At 42.5% G+C, this 22,223-nt stretch overlaps 1 protein-coding gene across 1 annotated transcript; it reads left to right on the top strand.

The window, feature by feature from the left end:
• Window positions 1-419: 419 nt before the first annotated feature.
• On the top strand, window positions 420-9,204 carry LOC123395108 (E3 SUMO-protein ligase SIZ2-like). Its single transcript, XM_045090043.1, has 16 exons — window positions 420-668; window positions 1,876-1,956; window positions 2,226-2,274; window positions 2,373-2,451; window positions 2,553-2,712; window positions 3,034-3,167; window positions 3,333-3,401; window positions 3,524-3,611; window positions 3,861-3,936; window positions 4,777-4,850; window positions 5,112-5,219; window positions 6,539-6,700; window positions 7,065-7,169; window positions 7,249-7,329; window positions 7,406-8,360; window positions 8,648-9,204. Exons 1-16 carry the CDS (start codon window positions 624-626, stop codon window positions 8,764-8,766), a joined length of 2,385 nt encoding a protein of 794 aa, XP_044945978.1. The 5' UTR covers window positions 420-623; the 3' UTR covers window positions 8,767-9,204.
• Window positions 9,205-22,223: the final 13,019 nt, after the last annotated feature.

The following is a 22,223-nucleotide window of genomic DNA, read 5'->3' on the forward strand; positions in this document are numbered from 1 at the left end:
TAATAAAAGGTGAGAGCTAAGGGCGATGTTGACATTACTGACTATTTTCTTGAATGATGTCTACTACTCCCTTTGTTTTTAAATATAACTTTAAAAAAAAATTCACTAAAGACTATATACGGAGCAAAATGAATGAATCTATATTTTAAAATAAATCTATATACATTTTTATATAATTTTCTAATGAAGTATTTAAAAACGAAGGAAATACGTCTTATTTTCTTCATCCGAAATTAGTCGACGCTCAAACGAACACCAAAAGTTACTCCAAAGACCCGTAATCAAAGTCACTCATAAAAGACCCTAATCGAAGTCGGATTTGTCGGGAGAGCATTGAGATTCGTGTCAGCCCTCGTAGGGTACACGTGTGCCGTCCAGATCTCGTCGTAGGTTTCTCCTCTCGGTCGTCGTCGTCACCCAAAGAGAAGAGGAGGAGAAGAGAGAGCAGCCAGGCCGCCACGCCCGCGAGCCGCCGCACACCAACGGAGCGGAACGCCCTTCCTCCTCCGGCAGCCGCGATTCTTCTAGCCTCCTCCAATCCGCCGCCGCCGCCGCTCCTCCCCGCACCCCGCCCGCCTCGCCTACGGCATCATCGCACTGGATTGCCCCCGGCCAGAGCCGCCATGAAGCCGGAGTCTGCCGACGATGCAGTGCTCGCCGGTTGCAAGGTACCCGCATCTCTACGCATATCGCCCCATGCCTCATACTGGGTTCCATTGGGACGTGTTGGCGGCTTGGCGTCCGCTTCTACTCTGTACAGCGACCCCAATCTGGTGACGGGTCGGTTCTAATTCTACGGCCCTCCTCCGGCGATCGCCTCCCATAACCCAGAACTCCGATGAGTCATCTTGATTAGTCCCATACCCCTACCGCCTAATAGGTTTCTGTTTAGGCAATTACTAGGGACAGAAAAACTCTTGATCGATCGACTCGTGTCAATTCCCTTCCGTAACTTGAGCTATCTTTACTTAGCTACTACTCGGCCATACATATAAGTATATTAACTGCGGCCTAATTGTAGGTCCATACATATAACTGCTTACAATTAGGCCGCAGCTGCGCATCTTACATCGTTACAAGTTGTTTTCTGTAGATAATTGCAATTTGGGATTCGACATTGCTGACGCCCAAGCTGACATGCCCTACTAACATTTTGCTAGGTGCTGAAACTGCTCACAGTAATTTCTTGGTCTTTTTGCGTTGCTTGTTTCCGCCAAAACTAGCCGATTTCTTCATCTGTTTGCCATACATTGCTCGGCAACTTTGCTTCAGTAAGATTGTTTGGAGGGATGCATTTAGTAACCAAGTTTTAGATTAGAGTTCTATTGCTGAATGTCATTGCTGCGCCACCTTCACTTTAGTGGTACTTAATATCTGTATACTGTAGTTGAATAGCTACTAGGTGGTCTTTTTTTTTTCGAGAAAACGCAAAAGACTTTGCGTTTCATTGTATTGAAAAGAGGGGAAGACAACCTCCTAGGAGGCAAGTACTAGGTGGTCTTGCTCAAGCATTCAACAACAGCCCAGAACTGTCGTTATATTACACTATACCATGCCTTAATAGTATACAGGATAGCACCAGCATCGATAGTTCTGCCCTCAGCTCCGCGCATCATCTGATAAAACTTGTTTCTTGTTTGCATCACTCTCTATGTATAATCAATTGGAATGGTCTATATGGAAATTTCATCTTTTTCTTTTGTATTATTAGTTCTTTTATGTTGTCAAGATGTTCCTCTTACGAAGTAGAACTTTCAAGTGATTATCTTATCTAGCACCCCTTTTCATGTATTTGTTAGTCTTGTCCTAAAGGAATAGACCTGTGTGGCTTATTCACCTGTTTTATGTCGGTGGTAGCTAAATGCTTTGTTGCAGGGCAAGTTGAAGCACTTCCGAATAAAAGAGCTAAAAGATGTCCTGCATCTGCTTGGACTTTCAAAGCAAGGAAAGAAGCAGGTTTGTTCAATGCAATTTTCTATATCACATGAATACATTCTACAAATATAAATTAGTTTTGCTTTGCTTTACATCACTTATCTACATGGATACATTCTACAAATATAAATTATAGTTACTGATTTGCTTTACATCACTTGCTCAAATGTTTCAATGTTCCCTTTACTTTGGGAACAAATAATCGAGTGGATTGTTAAGTCGTCCTTACCAATACCTTAAAATCTATTGAGTATTTACTTCTAATCCATTTTTTTGCTTTACAATTCCAGGAATTGGTGGACAAGATCTTAGCAATACTATCTGATCAACAGGATCAAGGTACATTGTTTTTGTCTTTCTTCTTCCAAAAATTGGCCCTTCTATACTAGTGTATGTCTAAAGGTACACGAGCAATAACTTCCATATTGTTCTTGTAGTACCACAACTGAATGGCTTAACAAAGAAACCGGCGGTTGAAAAAGAAACCGTGTTGAAAATAGTTGATGAAACCTTTAGGTGAGTTTACATTTGTTCACATGTTGACCTTGTGTTTGTATTGTTTGGATTGACTCCTACCATGTTTTGTCATACTGTCTGTTGTTGCTTACTATATCTAGGAAACTGCACAGTCCTGCAAATTCTGCTGCAGCCTCAGCAAATCAAATTGATTCAGGACAAAGTGTGAAGCCTAAAAAAAAGTTAAATGGTTCTGCTCAAAAGGATGTCAAGGTCCGTTGTCCTTGTGGTAACTCCATGGCCAGTGCATCCATGATAAAGGTATAGTTTTCATTACAAATATGACTACTTGACAGTTTGATTGTCTTATTTCATTATCTCCAATCAATGCAGTAAGATCACAATTTGTTTGTCAGTCTTCTTGATTATACAGATTGTATGCTGAATCATCGAATCAGTTTATGTACATTCTGAAACTTCAAAAGCAGTGAATTGTTCTTATATTCTAAAACCCCAAAACTGTTAATTGTTTTGGAATACATAACTTATTTTGTTATGAATATCATGCGTTTTTACAAAACTAGCAGTTCTATTCTTGATAGGGTTGTGTTTGTTTCCACCTAACTTGCTTGGCCCTTTCAGTGTGATAATCCACAATGCAATGTTTGGCAACATGTTGGTTGTGTTATCATATCTGAGAAGTCTGCAGAGAGTGTTCCTCAAGAATTACCTTCCAGCTTCTACTGTGATATCTGTCGAATTAGTAAGGCCGATCCGTAAGTTCTTCAAAACTTTCATGTAATATCAAACTCATCTTTTGTATTGCCTGCTTGCCTTTTCAACATTTAAGGCTGAGAACATTATCTAACCAGTTCCTTATTCTCCAGTATTAATATTAGACGACCGGTTGTTTTAACATAGTTTCCTTCTATAACTTGCAGTTTCTGGGTCACTATCAATCATCCGTTACTTCCAACATCAATAGCTCCTTCTAAAATAGCGACTGATGGGTGAGTTATGCATGAATATTATTAACGTTTACTTGGTCAGTGCATAAATTGATGAATTAAACTGAACCATGACATTCTGCAATTTGCATAGTTTTCGTGTGTGATTCTTTCCTATGGTCCAGGTCATCTACTATACAGTATCTCGAGAAAACCTTTCCATTATCAAGAGCTAATAGGGAAATGCTACAGAAAGCTGATTATGACATTCAGGTTCTTTTCCGTTTCCTTCATTTCCTTGAAGTATTAGATTTCTCCAGGGTCATCCTTCAATAAGTGTTTCTTTGGTGATGCATTATTAAGAAATGCCAGATTGTAATTCAAAGATTTGCCTGTGACTTGTGAGTATAGCTATGGTCACTGTATGCTATTTTCAGTCATCTTATGCCGTATTAGATAATATCGGACCACTGTGTGTATGCGTTGACGTTGAGTTTCTTTGCACCACTTATGTTCTTGCAGGTTTGGTGCATCCTTCTTGATGACCAAGTTCCTTTCAGGATGAACTGGCCTTTACACTCTGATATGCAAATTAATGGTAATATGCATTGGCCTACTACATAACATCCTCTGATATAGATCTATAGAAAATTGTTTATTTAGCTTAAAGGACACATACTCAAGTTCATTGCACAGGTTTGGTTTCTTACGAGTTATGTAATCAACAAGTATCCATGGAAGATGCATCTTTAATTTTTGCCTTATTGTTATAATTTGGTGCACACTCTGACACTGTTCCCCACCATGCACCTGATTGAAGGACGGGCTTCATATTTGCCTTCCAAACTACACCCCTCCGTTCCTAAATATAAGTCTTTTTAGAGGTTCCACTAGGGGACTACATACGGATGTATATAGACATACTTTAGAGTGTAGATTCACTCACTTTGCTCCGTATGTAGTCCTCTAGTGAAATCTCTAAAAATACTTATATTTAGGAACGGAGGGAGTAGTATTTGGCTGTTAAAATGAGCTGGGCATATGTTTTTGCATGGTGATTTACTTTCCAAGGTTTATGTGGTGTGATCAAAGCTAGATGTAGCTTGTGCTTGGTTGCGGTGCCAAATACCATTTGTCATCTTGTGTTGCATTCCCTTGTCTGATTAGGAGCGATATGTGTGTGCATGTCAGTATGCATGTTAATCCTTTTAGCTTCCCGGTCCTGCTTCAAACAGGCCTCTTTCTTCTCTTCTTTAGGATGGAGCCTGGTTGGATTCTCTTGTATAGTTGTATCTCTGCTCTATCCCAACCTCCTACCTGCTCTATCCCAACCTCCTACCCCCCCCCCCCCTCCCGCGGGTATTCTCTTACTACTGCTCTATTAATTTCAATCATCATAGATCTGATTCATATTAGCAGTTCTTTTTCTCCTCCTCAGGTATTGAAGTTAGGGTTGTCAACAGGCAACCTACACAGCAGTTAGGGGCCAATGGTAGAGATGATGGTCCTGTAGTAAGTCTTGTTGCCATGGAGCATGCCCTCTTATTCTTGCTTTCGAATGATTTGCCGAAATGCCTATTATATTCTTTATTAGTTGATTACTCCCTCCATCCGAAAATACTTGTGAAAGAAATGGATGTATCTAGACGTATTTAAGTTCTAGATACATCTATTTTTATCCATTTGCGGAACAAGTAATTATGGGCGGAGGGAGTATTAGTTACATTTTCTGTATGGATGTTTGTTGATCCTACTCATCATTTCTCTTTGCAGTTAACGGAATATTGCAAAGAAGGACCTAACAAAATTGTTCTATCTGGAAGTGACTCCCGCATGTTTTCTCTGGGTGTTAGAATTGCCAAGAGGAGGTCTCTGCAGGAGGTAACTGTTATATATATTGTGTCACAGAAGGCGTTTCCACATTTCCATTGCCAAGACCACTTACGTACTATTAGACTGTTCATTTCATGAAGTCTGTTTTCTTTCCCCTTTCCGTAAATGCTGAATGTGTTCTATTTCTCCTTCTTCTCTTTGGCTATAATGTTTAGGACATCTCTATTTGGTGATAATGTATGCATTTAGTGTAGTGTGATCGATTCCAATAGGACCCTCCCCCTGTTGCGACATGGATCTCGTCCCTGGCACCAAACACCTGTATCTTTCCTGCCACACTATTGTCTCCTCCCTCTCTACTTCTGCCTCCATTCCTGCACCGGCCATCACTGGCGTGGGGCGGTGCCACCGGAGAAGATAAGAAACATCAATTTTTGGCTAGGTGATCTACAAAATTTTCAAGTATCAACACACAATTTTCTTCTCAAATGAGCATCAACTTATAACTTTGAAAACAGGAACTTTCAGCTCCATGAACACCCAACTCCCAGCCCAGTGAACACCAACTTCACTTGTAAAATCAGTAGTTTCCTACTCGATGATACCAATTTCTGACTAAAAAAAGTAGTCGCATCCAACTTGATGAAACCAACTTCTAACTTAAAAAACACAGTAGATCTAAGAACAGCAGGGGGTGGAGCATGCAACTCCCAGATTGTGTTGTGAGTGATCCTCATTGAGGCGGCAGTGGGTGGGTGTTTTCTCTCGCCATATTGCGGGTGCCCAGCAAGAGAGGCGATTGGCAAGCGCTGTAGCAGGTTAGGGGCGTGTGATGGTGGGGACAACGATCCAGAGGCTTCGTATGCGGTACTTGCGAAGGTATGGAGTGAGTGATGGGCTGGTGGCCTGGTTGTTGGAGATAAGGTAGAAAGAAAACGGAAAGTAGGAACCAGTGTCCATGGGAGAAAAAACTTGCTGTTTCTGTCTAGCTGGGTGGGTGCGTCCGAAATTGATCACCACAGTGATCGTGTGCCAATTTATGATGCTCGTAATGTTTGATGGTGTATGATTGTCCCTACAAGTGGAACTCCACTTTTTTCGGGAGGATAGCTATTTTATGTGATGAAAGATGGCGCAAAAGTACAAAACTAAGGTTGTCTGTTATAGAATGTTCCGTATTCCAGTTGGTTCCTGGCCAGGATTTCTGATTTATCTCAAGCTATGCTGTTAAAAATATTTTTTCTTTCCAAACTCCAAGAAAAGGCCAGAAAGCAAGCCGGTAACTATGAATTGTGAACCATCCAGCACCTCATCTTGGGACTGTTTTTTACCGTTCTGTTCCTTTCTTATAATTTGATAATGGGCAGGTCCTAAAGTTGGTGCCTAAGGAACATGATGGCGAGAAGTTTGATCATGCCCTTGCTCGTGTGCGGCGTTGTGTTGGTGGTGGAGCTGAGGCAGATAATGCTGACAGTGATAGTGATATTGAGGTTGTGGCTGACAGGGTCTCTGTGAATCTCCGATGCCCGGTAATTACTCTGCCCATTATTGAGAATGTTTAGATCCGTAATGATATTGCTGATACTTGATCTGATATATCTGTTACATCTGACCTCATGTCCATTGAATACCTAATATTGCATTTGCCACCTGATGACCTGACATTATGTTATGTGTGAGCCATGACACCCAACGCTTAAATTTATTCTTAAAAATATTATATTTTACATTATAATTGTCAACCCAGATGCCATTCAACAATCCCATATTGGCAATATGGTATTGTATGGTCCATAGTATATTTTGCACTCCTTGACACAAAGTTAGCCATTATGTCTTTGTATGCTTGGTTCTGTAATGTGTGTCTTCCTGAAAGCTAATTTATCTTGACAGATGACTGGCTCAAGGATTAAGATAGCTGGCAGGTTTAAACCCTGTGTCCACATGGGTTGCTTTGATTTAGAAGCTTTTGTGGAACTTAATCAACGTTCACGGAAGGTTTGGCTATTTTTCGTAAATTGACCAATTATTATCTTTCCCTTCTTTGCCTAATAAAATTATGTGTTCCTGTCTGCAGTGGCAATGCCCAATTTGCCTGAAGAATTATTCTCTGGACAACATAATCATTGATCCATATTTCAACCGAATCACTTCGCTGGTGAGTTCATAGTGAAAATGATGTACACGTCCATTATGCATTATTTTGCCGACACTGTTGCATTTTGGTGGTCCAGATCCAAAGCTGCGAAGATGATGTATCTGAAATTGATGTCAAGCCTGATGGTTCCTGGAGGGTCAAGGGTGGAGCTGAGCTGAAGGATCTTACGAGGTGGCATTTACCAGATGGTACTCTCTCTGTGGCCACCAACATAGGGTCCAAGATCAACGCAAGTATCGTAAAACATGAGGTTAAAGAAGAGTCTCTTTCTGACCAGCTGGGCTCCCGTATCAAGTTGGGAATTAGGAAAAACAACAACGGCAAGTGGGAAATTACCAAGAGAGGTGATGTTAACTTGACGCAATCTTCTGATGGTGACCACCCAGAGCACTTTAAAAATGGAAACTGCATTACTCCTACAAGCAATAATGATCACGAGGACACTGAAGATTTGGAACCAGGACAATATGATTACCCTATGGGCAATGTACATGATCTTGATTCTTCTCCTATAGATGAACATGTCCCTGCAGTATCAAGAGAGCAAGATATAATAGTTCTGAGCGACTCTGATGATGATAACGTCACGGTGTTGTCTCCTAATGCTTTGAATTCCAGCTCAGCAGATGACACTGGCGATCCATTTCCACCTAACCCACCTGAAACTTCAGGAACGTGTGAGGAACAACCTGGAGGTGGTTTAGATGAGGCTTCATTTCTTACGTTCAGCGAAGATTTTGATGATCTGGCACAACTCTCATTTTGGCAGTATCCTTCAAATCCCCAGGATGATCCCGGCTTAAAGTTTACAAAGAATCTAGGTGAGATGCAAAACAACACTGCCAACCATCAACCTCTGCATGAGCCAGCAGCAGCAGCAGCAGCAAACCTACCGGAACATGGACATAATAATTGCGTTGATGAAAGCCAAGCATCAGTTGCAAGTAATTGCGTCGATGAAAGTCTAATTACTGTCAAAAATGCGTCCCAGAAAAGGAGGAACCCTGAGGATGGAATGACAGCTTTAGATGGTACGACACAGAAACTCGACACTTCTGATTTCTACAGTTTTTTTTTATTTGTGATTCCTCTATCCATCACAACTCATTCTAGATACTCCTTCAGGGGTCTAGATAGAATTGAAGTATGGTTGCTGCTCCTACCAGTTTTGTTAGATCAAACTATTTCAGCAAAATGTGGACATGTTAGTGTAAAATTACTTGATCGTTCCATTTGGTGTGTACACAGTGATTTCCCTTGTATAATTACACTTCTACCTTTTCGCAGCAAGACTTAATATTTGATTCCTCGTGTGCAGCTTCAGTTCTGGATGATGGCTTGCCTGGGAAGAGACCTAGTGGTTCTTCGTCACTGCCTTGGCAGCAACGGTCAGTTCGACCAAGATTGATACTAGCAATCGACTCAGACTCTGAATAGCAGTCCATGTTGTCCGTTGTCTGGCATGATGTGTAGAATGTTCGCTGTCTCCTTCGTGGAATGATCACTGAAGTTTAGTTTGTGATCCTTTCGTCCGTCTTGCCTGTCTTGAGAAAGTACACACTATCTGGTGCTGGAGGATGTACGCAGTGGCATTTATAATTCAAATAGTCCTGGGAACTGCAAGGAAAGAGGCATTTAAAAAATAAATAAATCTGGAGCTGATCTCGTATGCCCTATAATCCAGCCAAAAGTGTAAAGAGATCCATTGTGCAGGCAATTTTGATTTTATAGCATAGCATAGCATAGCAGGAACTGCAAATGGCAGTTGATGTACATATGGTTGACTGGTTTCCCATTCATTGTGTTAGTCCTGATAGCTGATAGAAGAGAGGGATGTTGTCCCGTATTTTAAATTTCAAGGTACATTTCATCATTCGTTGGTGCCTGAACCCAGGCCTGTTTTTTTACTAGCCTTAAAATGATTACCTTCCAGTTGTTGTCATCAAGGTGTCCTGAACCTAGATTTTCATTGCATGTCGCAGTCCTGATAAGATTTAGTTCCTTGGTCGTTTTGCATTGCACATGGGATAACATTAATTCGTTCATTGCAAATAATATTAGTAACAGTGTTCAGAGAACACTAAAGTGAATTTTCTTGCAGAAGCATTTCGTAAACCAATAGTTATGTTAATCAATATGGGCGCAACTGAGATAGTAAAGCCCTTTCCAATGCTTCACCTTGTAAGAGCATGGTTAATGCTTCACCTTGTAAGAGCATGGTTAATAGTATAGCCAACTGCTGGCTATAAGCAGTCTTATAGCCCATCTTATAGCTAGCTTGTACAATAGTTAGCTATAAAAGAGTACTACTTTTATCATATATGACTCACCTTTCATTCTTACAAAGCACCTAGGAGCACATGCTAGAGCTGGCTCTTCACGAAGAGCCCGCTTCCCTTCTCTCTCATCCAACTCAGCAAAAATATAATATTTTAATCCTTACAGCTTGCTGACTGTACCTTATTGTACTTGCTCTAAAGGTAATATTGATTGGCAAGACAATTAAAAGGAGACAGATGAGTTTGATGACCCACAAAGAACCAATACCAAGCACGCGAATCTAGGCCAAACAGTTAGAATGAAAGAAGCTTATCATGTAGTTAAATCATTAAATGAAGGTGGTTTACCTATAATAATTTAAGCACCCATGCATCTGACTACAATTGTTAAACTATTAATGGGCGTAACATCTCACCTAAGCACATGTGCATTAGAAGAGCTCTGAGGCTACTTTCAATGCATTGATGCTAGATGAGGTGCAAAGAATATTAAAAAGTTTAACAACTAAATATCCCAATGAATAAGTGCTTAACTTGTCGTAGCTAAGCATCCTTCATTTAATGATCTGATACTATAGCTCTTCATGCATTGGTGGACTTATTTCATTTAAATATTTTGTCTAGGTTCACACGTTTGGCACTGTCTTTTTCTGGGTCACTATGCTCATCTCTCTCATCTTAATTACTTTGTCACATCAGATTTTTCGTGTACATGACAGACTTAGTAACTGTATAAGGTGGAGCATTGGAGGGTGTTTGAGAAAGGATTATGGGGAAAACACACCACACTAATTTGCCTCTCACGGGCAGGGGATTATATGTTGTTTACAACCCCGCGTGGAGATCATGGGGGAGTTCCTGTCACGCCCAAGATGCGATCCTATCCTCAATTTGGCACGAGGGCCTCGTCAGGGATAGAAGCGCATCTCGTTGTGTCGCAAGAATGGATATCGTTACAAGTACATGTACTGAAAAGAAGATATATATATATATATATATATATATATATATATATATAGAATTGGCCTACACTCGCCACAAGCTACATCAGAGTCACATCAGTACAATAAATAATCATCATGAATAAGAGCAGGGTCCGACTACGGACGAAAACAACCGAGAAAAGAAGAACGACGTCCATCCTTGCTATCCCAAGCTGCCGGCCTGGAACCCATCCTAGATCGATGAAGAAGAAGAAGAAGAAGCAACTCCAAATGAACAATCAACGCGCTCGCGTCAAGCAACCTTTACCTCTACCTGCAACTGGTGTTGTAGTAATCTGTGAGCCACAGGGGACTCAGCAATCTCATTTCCAAAGGTATCAAGACTAGCAAAGCTTATTAGGTGAGGCATGGTTAAGTGGTGAGGTTGCAGCAGCGACATATATTTGGTGGCTAAACTTACGAGTACAAGAAATAAGAGGGGGAAGATCTACGCATAGCGGACGTGAACTACTGATGATCAAATGAATGATCCTGAACACCTACCTACGTCAGACATAACCCCACCGTGTCCTCGATCGGAGAAGGAACTCACGAAAGAGATAGTCATGGTTACGCACACAGCTGGCAAGTTTTAATTGACTTAACTTCAAGTTATCTAGAACCAGTGTTAAACAAAGCTTCCACGTTGCCACATAACCGCGAGCACGACTTTCCGAAAAGATTTAACCCTGCAGGGGTGCTCCGACTAGTCCATCACAAATTACCACAAGCCGCATAGAAATCCTTAATCACGAAGCTCGCGATCTCGTCGGATTCCCTAGTGGAAAACCTCAACTCTGAGATTACCCAAAGCATCACCGGAATCCCGATGCACAAGATACTTCGTCAAAGGTAAAACTAATCCAGCAAGGCCGCCTGACGTGTCGACGATCCCGATAGGAGCTGCGTATCTCGTTCTCAGGACACGACGGATGAGCTAGACGTCGGGATCGCTAAACCTCTGGGTGACCAGGGGGGCGCCTGACATCGCTCAGGTGGGACCAACACTCATGAGGAACACTGGCCCGGGGGTTGATTAAATTTCCTCGGGTTAATTACTCCCCATGCAGTTCATTAGTTATTAGGCAAATGTAGTACCAAAGTTGGGCCTTGCCAGACCAGCTTTAATCTAAAACGAACTATCAAGGGGGTCCCCATAACAACCCCGATCGTGTTAGGAGCGCTCATTTATGGAACATAACACCGGTAGCCGAAAACTAAGGGGGCAAAGGTGGAACAAAACACCAGGCTAGAAAGGCCGAGCCTTCCACCTTTTACCAAGTATATATGTGCATTAAATTAAATAGCATATAATATGGTGATAAGACAGGGAACCCATGTTATCACATGGAAGCAACTGCACCTGCAACTAGCAACGCTAACAACATGGATAAGCAAGCGGTAACATAGCCAATCAGTGGTTTGCTAGGTTGAACAGGTTGAAGGTTTCATGGCGTTGTTGAGAGGCTGATATTTAACGTGTGGTAGGCAACGAGATATAATCGATAGAAGCGATAAAACTAGCATGGCAATGATAGTAATGGTATGTGGGGAAATGGTCATCTTGCCTGAGATCCCGCTTGGAAGAAGAACAACTCCGTGAAGTCGGCGAACCAACGTAGTCGAACGGGTCCTCACATTCCGACACGCTTGCGGAACTCTATCGAGACGGAACAAACCGGAAACAAACATCAACACAGATATTCACCACACGATGCACAACATGATGCATGAACAGATCAATGATGCAAGGCATGACATGGCAATTCACCTCACGCAAACACTACACATTAAGTGAAGCTCGATATGCAACGAGTTGCATATCGACGAAACTCCACGATTAATTATTTAGTTCACTCCCGTTTATTTACACGACAATATTAAACGTTGTTAACATGGCAAGGGGTGAAGCAGTGATCCTACATGTCATCCTAGTCGGTGAACACGCGGAACATAGGTCGGAGCTACGGCACAAGAAACATGCAACACAAGATATTATGCCATGTATGCGTCATGCATGCAAGTTACAACAACACGAGCACGAAGAGAAAGAAGCAAGTGTGGCCACGGCGAGCGAGAGGGAACCATGGCGGCAAGACGGAAGCGATGCCACGACAACGTTCCTATCACTATAACTCAACGAGAATCGGTGCCAACGAATTGGGAGCGTGTGCGAGAACGCTAATTAAAGATGGGGTGATCCCGTTACCGGGTTCCCATGTGTCGAGGGCACGCAAAAGAGGAACAACGTGCAACGGGCAACATACAACGCAAACATACGATACATCTCATAGAACATTTGCATTCGGTACACGACACGTCCCATCGGTATACCTTCGAAGCGTGCGTGTCGGAGCAGATCGGATCATAGCGGTGAAAACATATGTCGTCGTGGAAGTCGTTGTCGTCGTGGTACTCGGGTCTCGTCGACGGTAGTCGTTCGCTGAGCGTCGGTTCACGGGTCTTCGGCGTCGGTTCACGGTCTTCACATCGGTAGTCGAACACGTCTCCGTCGATGTTCGGGGTTCGTCGAGGATGTCGTGGTTCTCGGCGAACTTGTCGACGAACCACGGCAGGCGGGGATGGTGCACACGGCGACGACAGGCGACACACATCAACAACTAGCAGCAACGGCGGAATAGCAACATAGCACGCTACGGCAGCAACGACATTAGGCAAGCACGACAGCACGCAGCAGCTAAGCAGCAACTAACAATAGCATCAAGCAACCTACAACAACTAGAGCGGCGGCAGCACAAGTAACAACACAGGCAACAACTAGCATCTAACCGCAGATAAGCAGGCAAACAGCAAGCAACAATGCATCAACTACAACAACTAGCTTGCAGCTACGGCCAACAACAGGCGCAGCACATCGCAAGCAACAACAACAGCAACCTGCAGGCAGGCAAAAGCAAGAGCAGCAACACACCGACAAGGCATAGCGGCACAAGCAGCATGGCAGCACACGACAAGCAGGAGGAGGCCGGGCCTGGAGGGAGCTTGGCGGCGCGCTCGAGGGGCTCCTTGCGGCAGGCCATGGCGGGGCGGCAGCAGGGCCGATGGCGGGGCACTGCGGCAACAGGCACGGCGAGCACATGGCCTGGAGGCGAGCGACAGCAGGGGACGTAGGGAGGTGACGAGGCGGGCGCGGCGCACTGATGTCAGCTGTGCTTCCCCGGCAACGACGACAGGAATAGTCGTGTCGACGGCACCAGGAATCCTTCTGCTACGACTATGGATCCTTGCGTTGGTGTTCCCTCGAAGCGGAAAGGGTGATGTAGCACAGCGGTGGTAAGTATTTCCCTCAGTTTGAGAACCAAGGTATCAATCCAGTGGAGGAGTATCACAAGATCCTGCACAAACACAAAGAACCTTCTCCCAACGCTATGAAGGGGTTGTCAATCCCTTATAGATTGTTTGCCAAGTGAGAACTGAAAGCAACAAAGTAACAAAGCAAAGTAAAAGCGGAGGTGTAAACAATGGATGTGAATAGACCCGGGGGCCGTAGTGTTTACTAGTGGCTTCTCTCATGAAAGCAAGTAGACGGTGGGTGAACAAATTACTGTCGAGCAATTGATAGAACCGCGCAAAGTCGTGACGATATATATGGCAATGATTATATCTATAGGCATCACGTCCAAAACAAGTAGACCGATACTTTCTGCATCTACTACTATTACTCCATACGTCGACCGCTATCCAGCATGCATCTAGTGTATTAAGTTCATGAGAACAGAGTAACGCCTTAAGCAAGATGACATGATGTAGATGGACAATCTCATATCAACGACACAACCCATCTTGTTACCCTTGATGGCAACTACTTAATGTGTGCCTTGCTGCCCCTACTGTCACTGGGAAAGGTCACCACATGGTAGAACCCAAAACCAAGCACTTCTCCCATTGCAAGAATCATAGATCTAGTTGGCCAAACAAAACCCAAGACTCGGAGAGACTTACAAGGATATCAAATCATGCATATAAGAAATCAGCAAAGACTCAAATATATATCGTAGATAATCTGATCACAAATCCACAATTCATCGGATCTCGACAAACACACCACCAAAGAAGATTACATCGGATAGATCTCCATGAAGATCATGGAGAACTTCGTATTGAAGATCCAAGAGAGAGAAGAAGCCATCTAGCTACTAACTACGGACCCGTAGGTCTGAAGTGAACTACTCACGAGTCATTGGAGGGGCGATGATGATGATGAAGAAGCCCTCCAACTCCAAAGTCCCCTCCGACAGGGTGCCGGGAAGGGTCTCCAGATGAGATCTGCGGAAACGTAAGCTTGCGGCGGCGGAAAAGTATTTTCGAGGCTCCCCTGATTTTTTGCTGTATTTTAGGGAATATATAGGCCAAAGATCTAGGTCAGGGGGTGGCCAGGGAGGCCACAAGCCCTGCCACCGCCGCCTCCCCCTAGTGGCGGAGTGGGGTCTTGTGGGCTCCCACGAGCCCTCCTGGCTTGGCCCACAGCCCCCCTGATCTTCTTCCGTTCGGGAAAAAAGCATTTCGGGGATTTTATTCCGTTTGGACTCCGTTCCAAAATCAGATCTGAAAAGAGCCAAAACACAGAAAAAACAGGAACTGGCACTTGGCACTGAATTAATAAGTTAGTCCCAAAAAAGATATAAAAGGTACATAAAACATCCAAAGATGACAAGATAACAACGTGAAACCATCAAAAATTATAGATACGTTTGAGACGTATCAAGCATCCCCAAGCTTAACTCCTGCTCGTCCTCGAGTAGGGAAGTGATAAAGAATGAATTTTTGATGCTTTCATGCTACCTAGTATAGATGTCCTTTGTAACTGCTCTTATGTGACGTGAATGTTCAGATCCATTAGATTCAAAAAAAATAGTTTGCTATTGACGTGGAAACAATAATAATTCAAGCAAACTAGCAAGGTAATCATGAACTTTCAAAATAACAAGGCCAAAAGAAAGTTATCCCTACAAAAGAATATAGTCTGGCTATGCTCTATCATCATTGCGCAACGAATTTAAGTCATGCACAACCCCGGTATTGGCCAAGTAATTGTTTCACACCTTTACTTTCTCAAACCTTTTCAACTCTCACGCAATACATGAGCGTGAGCCATGGTTATAGCACTATAGATGGTGTGGAGTATGGTGGATGTTGCAAGACAAAAAAGGAGAAGATAGTCACATTAACTAGGCATATCAATGAGCTGTGGAGATACTCATCAATAGATATCAATGTGAATGAGTAGGGATTGCCATACAAATGATGCACTAGAGCTAAGAGTATGTGAAAGCTCTTAAAGAAAACTAGTGGGTGTGCATCCAACTTGCTTGCTCACAAAGACCTAAGGAAATTTTGAGGAAGCCTATCATTGGAATATACAAGCCAAGTTATATAATATAAATTTCCCACTATCTATATGGTGGTGACAAAACGAGAGACTCTCAATCGTGAAGATCATGGTGCTTAATATGCACAAGTGTGGAAAAAGCGGTAGCATTGTCCCTTCTCTCTTTTTCTCTCATTTTTTTAATTTTTTGGTGGGTCTTTGGCCTCTTATTTATTTATTTATTTATTTATTTTGGTGGGCTTCATTGGCCTCTTTTATTTCCTCACATGGGCCAATGCTCCATTAATGACGATCTTCACACTTTCAACTCAAAACTTAGAGCAAGTATGACTCTATATGGAATGCCTTCGGTAGTGTACCGTGACAATGATCTAGCATGGCATAGACATTAATGGAAACATCATGCTAGCTATCTTACGATCATGCAATGGAAATGTAGACGTGGTGGCACATGTCATGCTGGTAGTTGCATGGCAATATATCTCGGAATGACTTTGAAAAATCCATAGTAGGTAGGTATGGTGGCTGTTTTGAGGGAGGCTAATGGTGGGTTTTGTGCACCGGCGAAAGTTGCACGGCACTAAGAAGATAGTGATGGTGGCAGGTGAAAGTGCATCTAAACCATGGACTCAACATTAGTCATGAAGAACACATATACTTGTTGCAAAAGTTTTATTAGTAATCGAAACAAAGCATTCAACGCATACTCCTAGGGGAAGGGTTGGTAGGTATAAACCATCGCGCGATCCCGACCGCCACGCAAAGGATGACAATCAATAGACTAGTCATGCTCAGATTTCATCACATAGCGGTTCACCATACGTGCATGCTACGGGAATCACTAACTTCAACACAAGTATTTCTAGATCCACAACACCTTACTAGCATGACTTCAATATTACCAAAACCACAACTCAAAACTAATTGAGATGAATCAAACTTCTCTAACTATTCAATGCACATGAAGGTGGAAGTTTTCGTATCCCTTTGGATAACTACCCCTTTTGAGACTACTTTCAAAGCATAGATCAACTACCAAGCCACGCACCCCTGTGCTCTAAAAGATATAAGTGAAGCACATAGAGCAAAAGTATCTAGCTCAAAAGATATAAGTGAAGCACATGTGAGCTGAATTGTCTACCAAAAGATATAAGTGAAGCTCGACAAAATCACGGTGAGTGCATGTCTCTCTCTCTCTAGGCGTGCAGCAAGGATGATTGTGACACAACAAAAATAAAAGACTCCTACGATACAAGACGCTCCAAGCAAAAACACATAACATGTGGTGAATAAAAATATAGCCCCAAGTAACGTTACCGATGGATTGAAGACGAGAGAGGGGATGCCTTCCCGGGGCATCCCCAAGCTTAGGCTTTTACGACATCCTTGAATCTCCTGCGGTGCCTTGGGCATCCCCAAGCTAGAGCTCTTGCCACTCTTTATCTTTTTGTCCATAAGAACTTCACCCAAAACTTGAAAACTTCACAACACGAAACTTAAACAGAAACTCGTGATAACATTAGTATGAGAAAGCAAGCCACCACTTCCTTAGGTACTGTAGCAAACTTAAATTCTACTTATGCTGATGTTGGGTTACTGTATTTTCAATCTTCCATGGCTAATACCCCCCGATACTATCCATAGTTTCATCAAAAATAAGCAACCAACACAACAAAAATAGAATCTGTTAACAGCAGACCGGTCTGTAGCAATCTGTATATTTCGTATACCTGTGGTACTTCAAAAATTCTGAAAACTTACTACAGTATGAAGAATTTGCGTAGAAATTAGCAGCAAAAAGAATCAACTCAAAAGCTCTTACAGAAAAAAATGAAAATTCTTTTCGTGAGCGGAAAGTTTCTGTCTTTTCCAGCATGACCAAACGATTATCCCCAAGACTAATCATAACGGTTTTGCTTGGCACAAACGCAAAAAGAAACACAAAAAACGCAATCATAACAGAATTATGAAAGTGTGGAAAACACAAAACAGAAAGAAAAAGGATAGATTCATTGGGTTGCCTCCCAACAAGCGCTTTTGTTTAACGCCCTTAGCTAGGCAAAAAGTGATGGAATCACGTATAGTCATCTTTGGTGCTCAAACCATAGGTAGCCCTCATCATAGATTCATAAGGCAATCTTATTTTCTTTCTAGGAAAGTGCTCCATGCCCTTATTTAAAGGAAATTGAAATCTAATATTCCCTTCCTTCATATCGATGATAACACTGATAGTCCTTAGGAAAGGTCTACCAAGAATAATGGGACATGAAGGATTGCAATCTATGTCAAGTACAATGAAATCCACAGGTACATAGTTCTTATTTGCAACAATAAGAACATCATCGATCCTTCCCATGGGTTTCTTGACAGTAGAATCCGCAAGATGCAAATTAAGAGAACACTCTTCAATCTCATGAAAACCAAGAATATCACATAAAGACTTTGGAATCACGGAAACACTAGCACCCAAATCACACAAAGCATTGCACTCATAGTTTTTGATCTTGATTTTGATAGTAGGTTCCCACTCATCATGAAGTTTTCTAGGTATAGAGACTTCTAGTTTGAGCTTCTCTTCAAGAGATTTCATCATAGCATCTACGATATGTGCGGTAAAGGCTTTGCTTTGGCTACAAGCATGTGGAGAGTTTGCAATGGATTGCATCAAAGAATGCATTCAAACAAGGAGCAATCATCATAATTGAATTCCTTGAAATCCAAAGTGGGAGTTTCATTACTACCCAAATTTTTGACTTCTTCTACTCCACTCTCCACACCTTTATCATCAAGATAGGTGGACTCCGAATCATTGGGGCGTTTTTCAACCAAGGTGGATTCATATCCAGCCTCTCCATAAATAGGTTTGACATGCGAAAACAAAGATTCAAGAGGAGACACACCAAGCACTTTAAGATCTTGTGCATCTAGTGTATTAAGTTCATGAGAACAGAGTAACGCCTTAAGCAAGATGACATGATGTAGATGGACAATCTCATATCAACGACAGAGCCCATCTTGTTACCCTTGATGGCAACTACTTAATGTGTGCCTTGCTACCCCTACTGTCACTGGGAAAGGTCACCACATGGTAGAACCCAAAACCAAGCACTTCCCCATTGCAAGAATCATAGATCTAGTTGGCCAAACAAAACCCAAGACTCGGAGAGACTTACAAGGATATCAAATCATGCATATAAGAAATCAGCAAAGACTCAAATATATATCATAGATAATCTGATCACAAATCCACAATTCATCGGATCTTGACAAACACACCGCCAAAGAAGATTACATCGGATAGATCTCCATGAAGATCATGGAGAACTTTGTATTGAAGATCCAAGAGAGAGAAGAAGCCATCTAGCTACTAACTACGGACCCGTAGGTCTGAAGTGAACTACTCACGAGTCATTGGAGGGGTGATGATGATGATGAAGAAGCCCTCCAACTCCAAAGTCCCCTCCGGCATGGTGCCGGGAAGGGTCTCCAGATGAGATCTCGCGGAAACGGAAGCTTGCGATGGCGGAAAAGTATTTTCGAGACTCCCGTGATATTTTGCTGTATTTTAGGGAATATATAGGCCAAAGATCTATGTCAGGGGGAGGCCAGGGAGGCCACAAGCCCTGCCACCGCCGCCTCCCCCTGGTGGCGGAGTGGGGGCTTGTGGGCTCCCAGGAGCCCTCCTGGCTTGGCCCACAGCCCCCCTGATCTTCTTCCGTTCGGGAAAAAATCATTTCAGGGATTTTATTTCGTTTGGACTCCGTTCAAATATCAGATCTAAAGAGAGCCAAAAACACAGAAAAAACAGGAACTGGCACTGAATTAATAAGTTAGTGCCCAAAAAGATATAAAAGGTATATAAAACATCCAAAGATGACAAGATAACAGCGTGAAACCATCAAAAATTATAGATACGTTTGAGACGTATCACACATCGGCGGGGCGCGGGAGAAGAGGCGGGCAATCGGCGCAGGCAGCGCGACATGACATCTGCTGGAGGCGGCGACGCGCGGCCATGGCGAGGCAAGGCGAGGCCGAGGGCGAGGGACGGCGCAGTGAGGCGGCGCGACGGCTTGCTCGGCAGGGAGGCGAGGCGGCGCGCGGGGCACGCGGGGAGGCGGAGGGCCCCGAGGAGAATGGCGGCAGGGGACCAGCGCGGGAGGCGGAAGCCATGGCGGGGGCGAGGCGGATGGGATCGGGGCTTGGGGGAGGCTGCGCGAGGGGGAAGACGGTGCACGAGGATGGACGAGGGACGAGGGGACGAGGCCTCGCTAGGGCAGGGGAGGACATGGGCCTTGGGCCAGTTCGGCTGGCTCCCTCTTCCCCTATTCTTGTTTGCTTTTTTTTCCCTCTTTAAAATAGAAAAACACACATAAAAAATAAAAGGTTTTAACAAAAAAAAAACTCTTTGGCTCCTTTAAAAACCATACCCCAACTATAAGAAATAGTTGGGCATTTTTTTAAACGAATAAAAAATAAAACCTTTTTGAAGAATAAAATAAAATCCTTTTATTTTAAAGAATAAAAATAAAAGCTCTTTTAACGGAGAAAAGACAATGAGACTCTGTTTTTTTGAAAATAAATAAAAGGGAAAAAATAAGGAAACCCAAGGGTTGCCTCCACATTTAATAAAAGTTTTTTTTTCTTAAAAGAAGACGAACTTTTTTTAAATAGGGGTTAAAACGGAAACTTTAGCAAAACCACAAAAATGAAACAAGAGGGGAGAGAAGGGGAGTTACTAACGCACTTGAAGCATACACACTCAAAACACCACACGCAACAGACGATGCCAGATGCCATGCATGATGTGACGATGCAAACTAAATTATGATGCAACAAATAAAAATAACACATGACGGAAACGGAAATAAAGGGGAATCTTCTGGAACGTCGGCATCGGGCTGTCACAACTCTCCTAGACTACAAGAGGATCTCGTCCCGAGATCCAATAATGAAAGGGGGAGAGGATGAGAAAGAACAAGAGGTAAAAACTTAGTCGCTTCTTAGACAAACGAGTGAAACCAACGATCCTTTAAGGTTGCAAGGAGATGAGGAATGATATGAGAAAGAGACAAGAATTCACGGAAAATTTCGGCAGCACTTCAGTAGGAAAATGAGACAAAAAATTCGATAAGAAGAGAGAATTAGACAATATACATAACAAACAACTAAATAGAACAAGGGAACACCATGATCTTGACAGAATAAGAAGATAGACCCAAAGAGCAACATCACAATGCCTCCGGAATAAGAGAATAGGAACTAGCTCAAGCGGAAGAAGAGAATGAAGAAAAGAATGACAACTATCATCACAATAGAATTGAAGAGCCTCCAGACAGAGAATTAACGTAGCAGTTGGAAAACCAACAACAAAGAAGAAGACAGTAGTGGGCTTATGAAGATCATCTCAACATTTATGAGGTGACAACCAACCACTAAGAGAAACAAGGATAGATTGGGAGCAACACGATATGAACACTTCTTACACCAAAAGGATACATTGAGAACTGGGATTAATGGCAACACCCTAATAGCAACAATCCTTAGGCAAGGCTTTAGGTGAAGACTAAACCAAGATAGCTCAATGGAGAAATCATGAGTTGAAAAATATCTCATGATCACAGAATTGGTGGGTTTAATTACCTCATTCTTGAAGGAATAACTCTTCGAGGCTCCTACACTAACAAGAATGCTATAATACCACCTCAAAGGATAAAGGAGAAGAATTGTACTTTGAAATGCAAGAGAAAGGGTACTTGAGGTTCTCCAACAAGAATCTTGAAGAACACTTGAGAATGAATCACATCCTTGAAGAACCAGCAAGACGAGCCTCCGTATACAAATGAATGATGCAACAATATGAAGGTAGAAAAGAATAAGATTGAAACCTTGCAAATACTTCGATGAAGCTTCACGAAGAGATACTTGATAAAACTTGGAACTCCGGAAAGAAAAGATAAGAACACTTGAGAAAAAGGAATTGATATTATGAGGCACTCTGGAAGAAAGATTGAAATCACTATGAAACAGGAATAAGAATTATGTTATGCTAATCCTTCATCAAGTTTAATTGATGACAAGCAACGGATTTAGCGTACCACTTATTCCTCTTGAAAGAATCTTGAAGAGACAGAGAGATAAGCATCACTTGAAGCATAATTGAAGGAAGCACCGGTAAGAATTGAGATGAATGAGGCAATCATGCATGAATGGAGATATATGAGAATGAAGAGATCATAAGCCACCTGAGAGAAAAACTTGAACAAGGCACCGGATAATCGA

This window comes from Hordeum vulgare, chromosome 5H (genome assembly GCF_904849725.1).
Source record: "Hordeum vulgare subsp. vulgare chromosome 5H, MorexV3_pseudomolecules_assembly, whole genome shotgun sequence".
NCBI classification, from domain to species: domain Eukaryota; kingdom Viridiplantae; phylum Streptophyta; class Magnoliopsida; order Poales; family Poaceae; genus Hordeum; species Hordeum vulgare.

Bases quoted from the DNA above. Each gene is read 5' to 3' on its own strand.
- LOC123395108 (XM_045090043.1), top strand. From the start codon at position 624: ATGAAGCCGGAGTCTGCCGACGATGCAGTGCTCGCCGGTTGCAAG. The intron at 3,612-3,860 runs GTTCTTTTCCGT...ATGTTCTTGCAG, and splicing joins AAGCTGATTATGACATTCAG to GTTTGGTGCATCCTTCTTGA. The intron at 4,851-5,111 runs GTAAGTCTTGTT...TTCTCTTTGCAG, and splicing joins GTAGAGATGATGGTCCTGTA to TTAACGGAATATTGCAAAGA.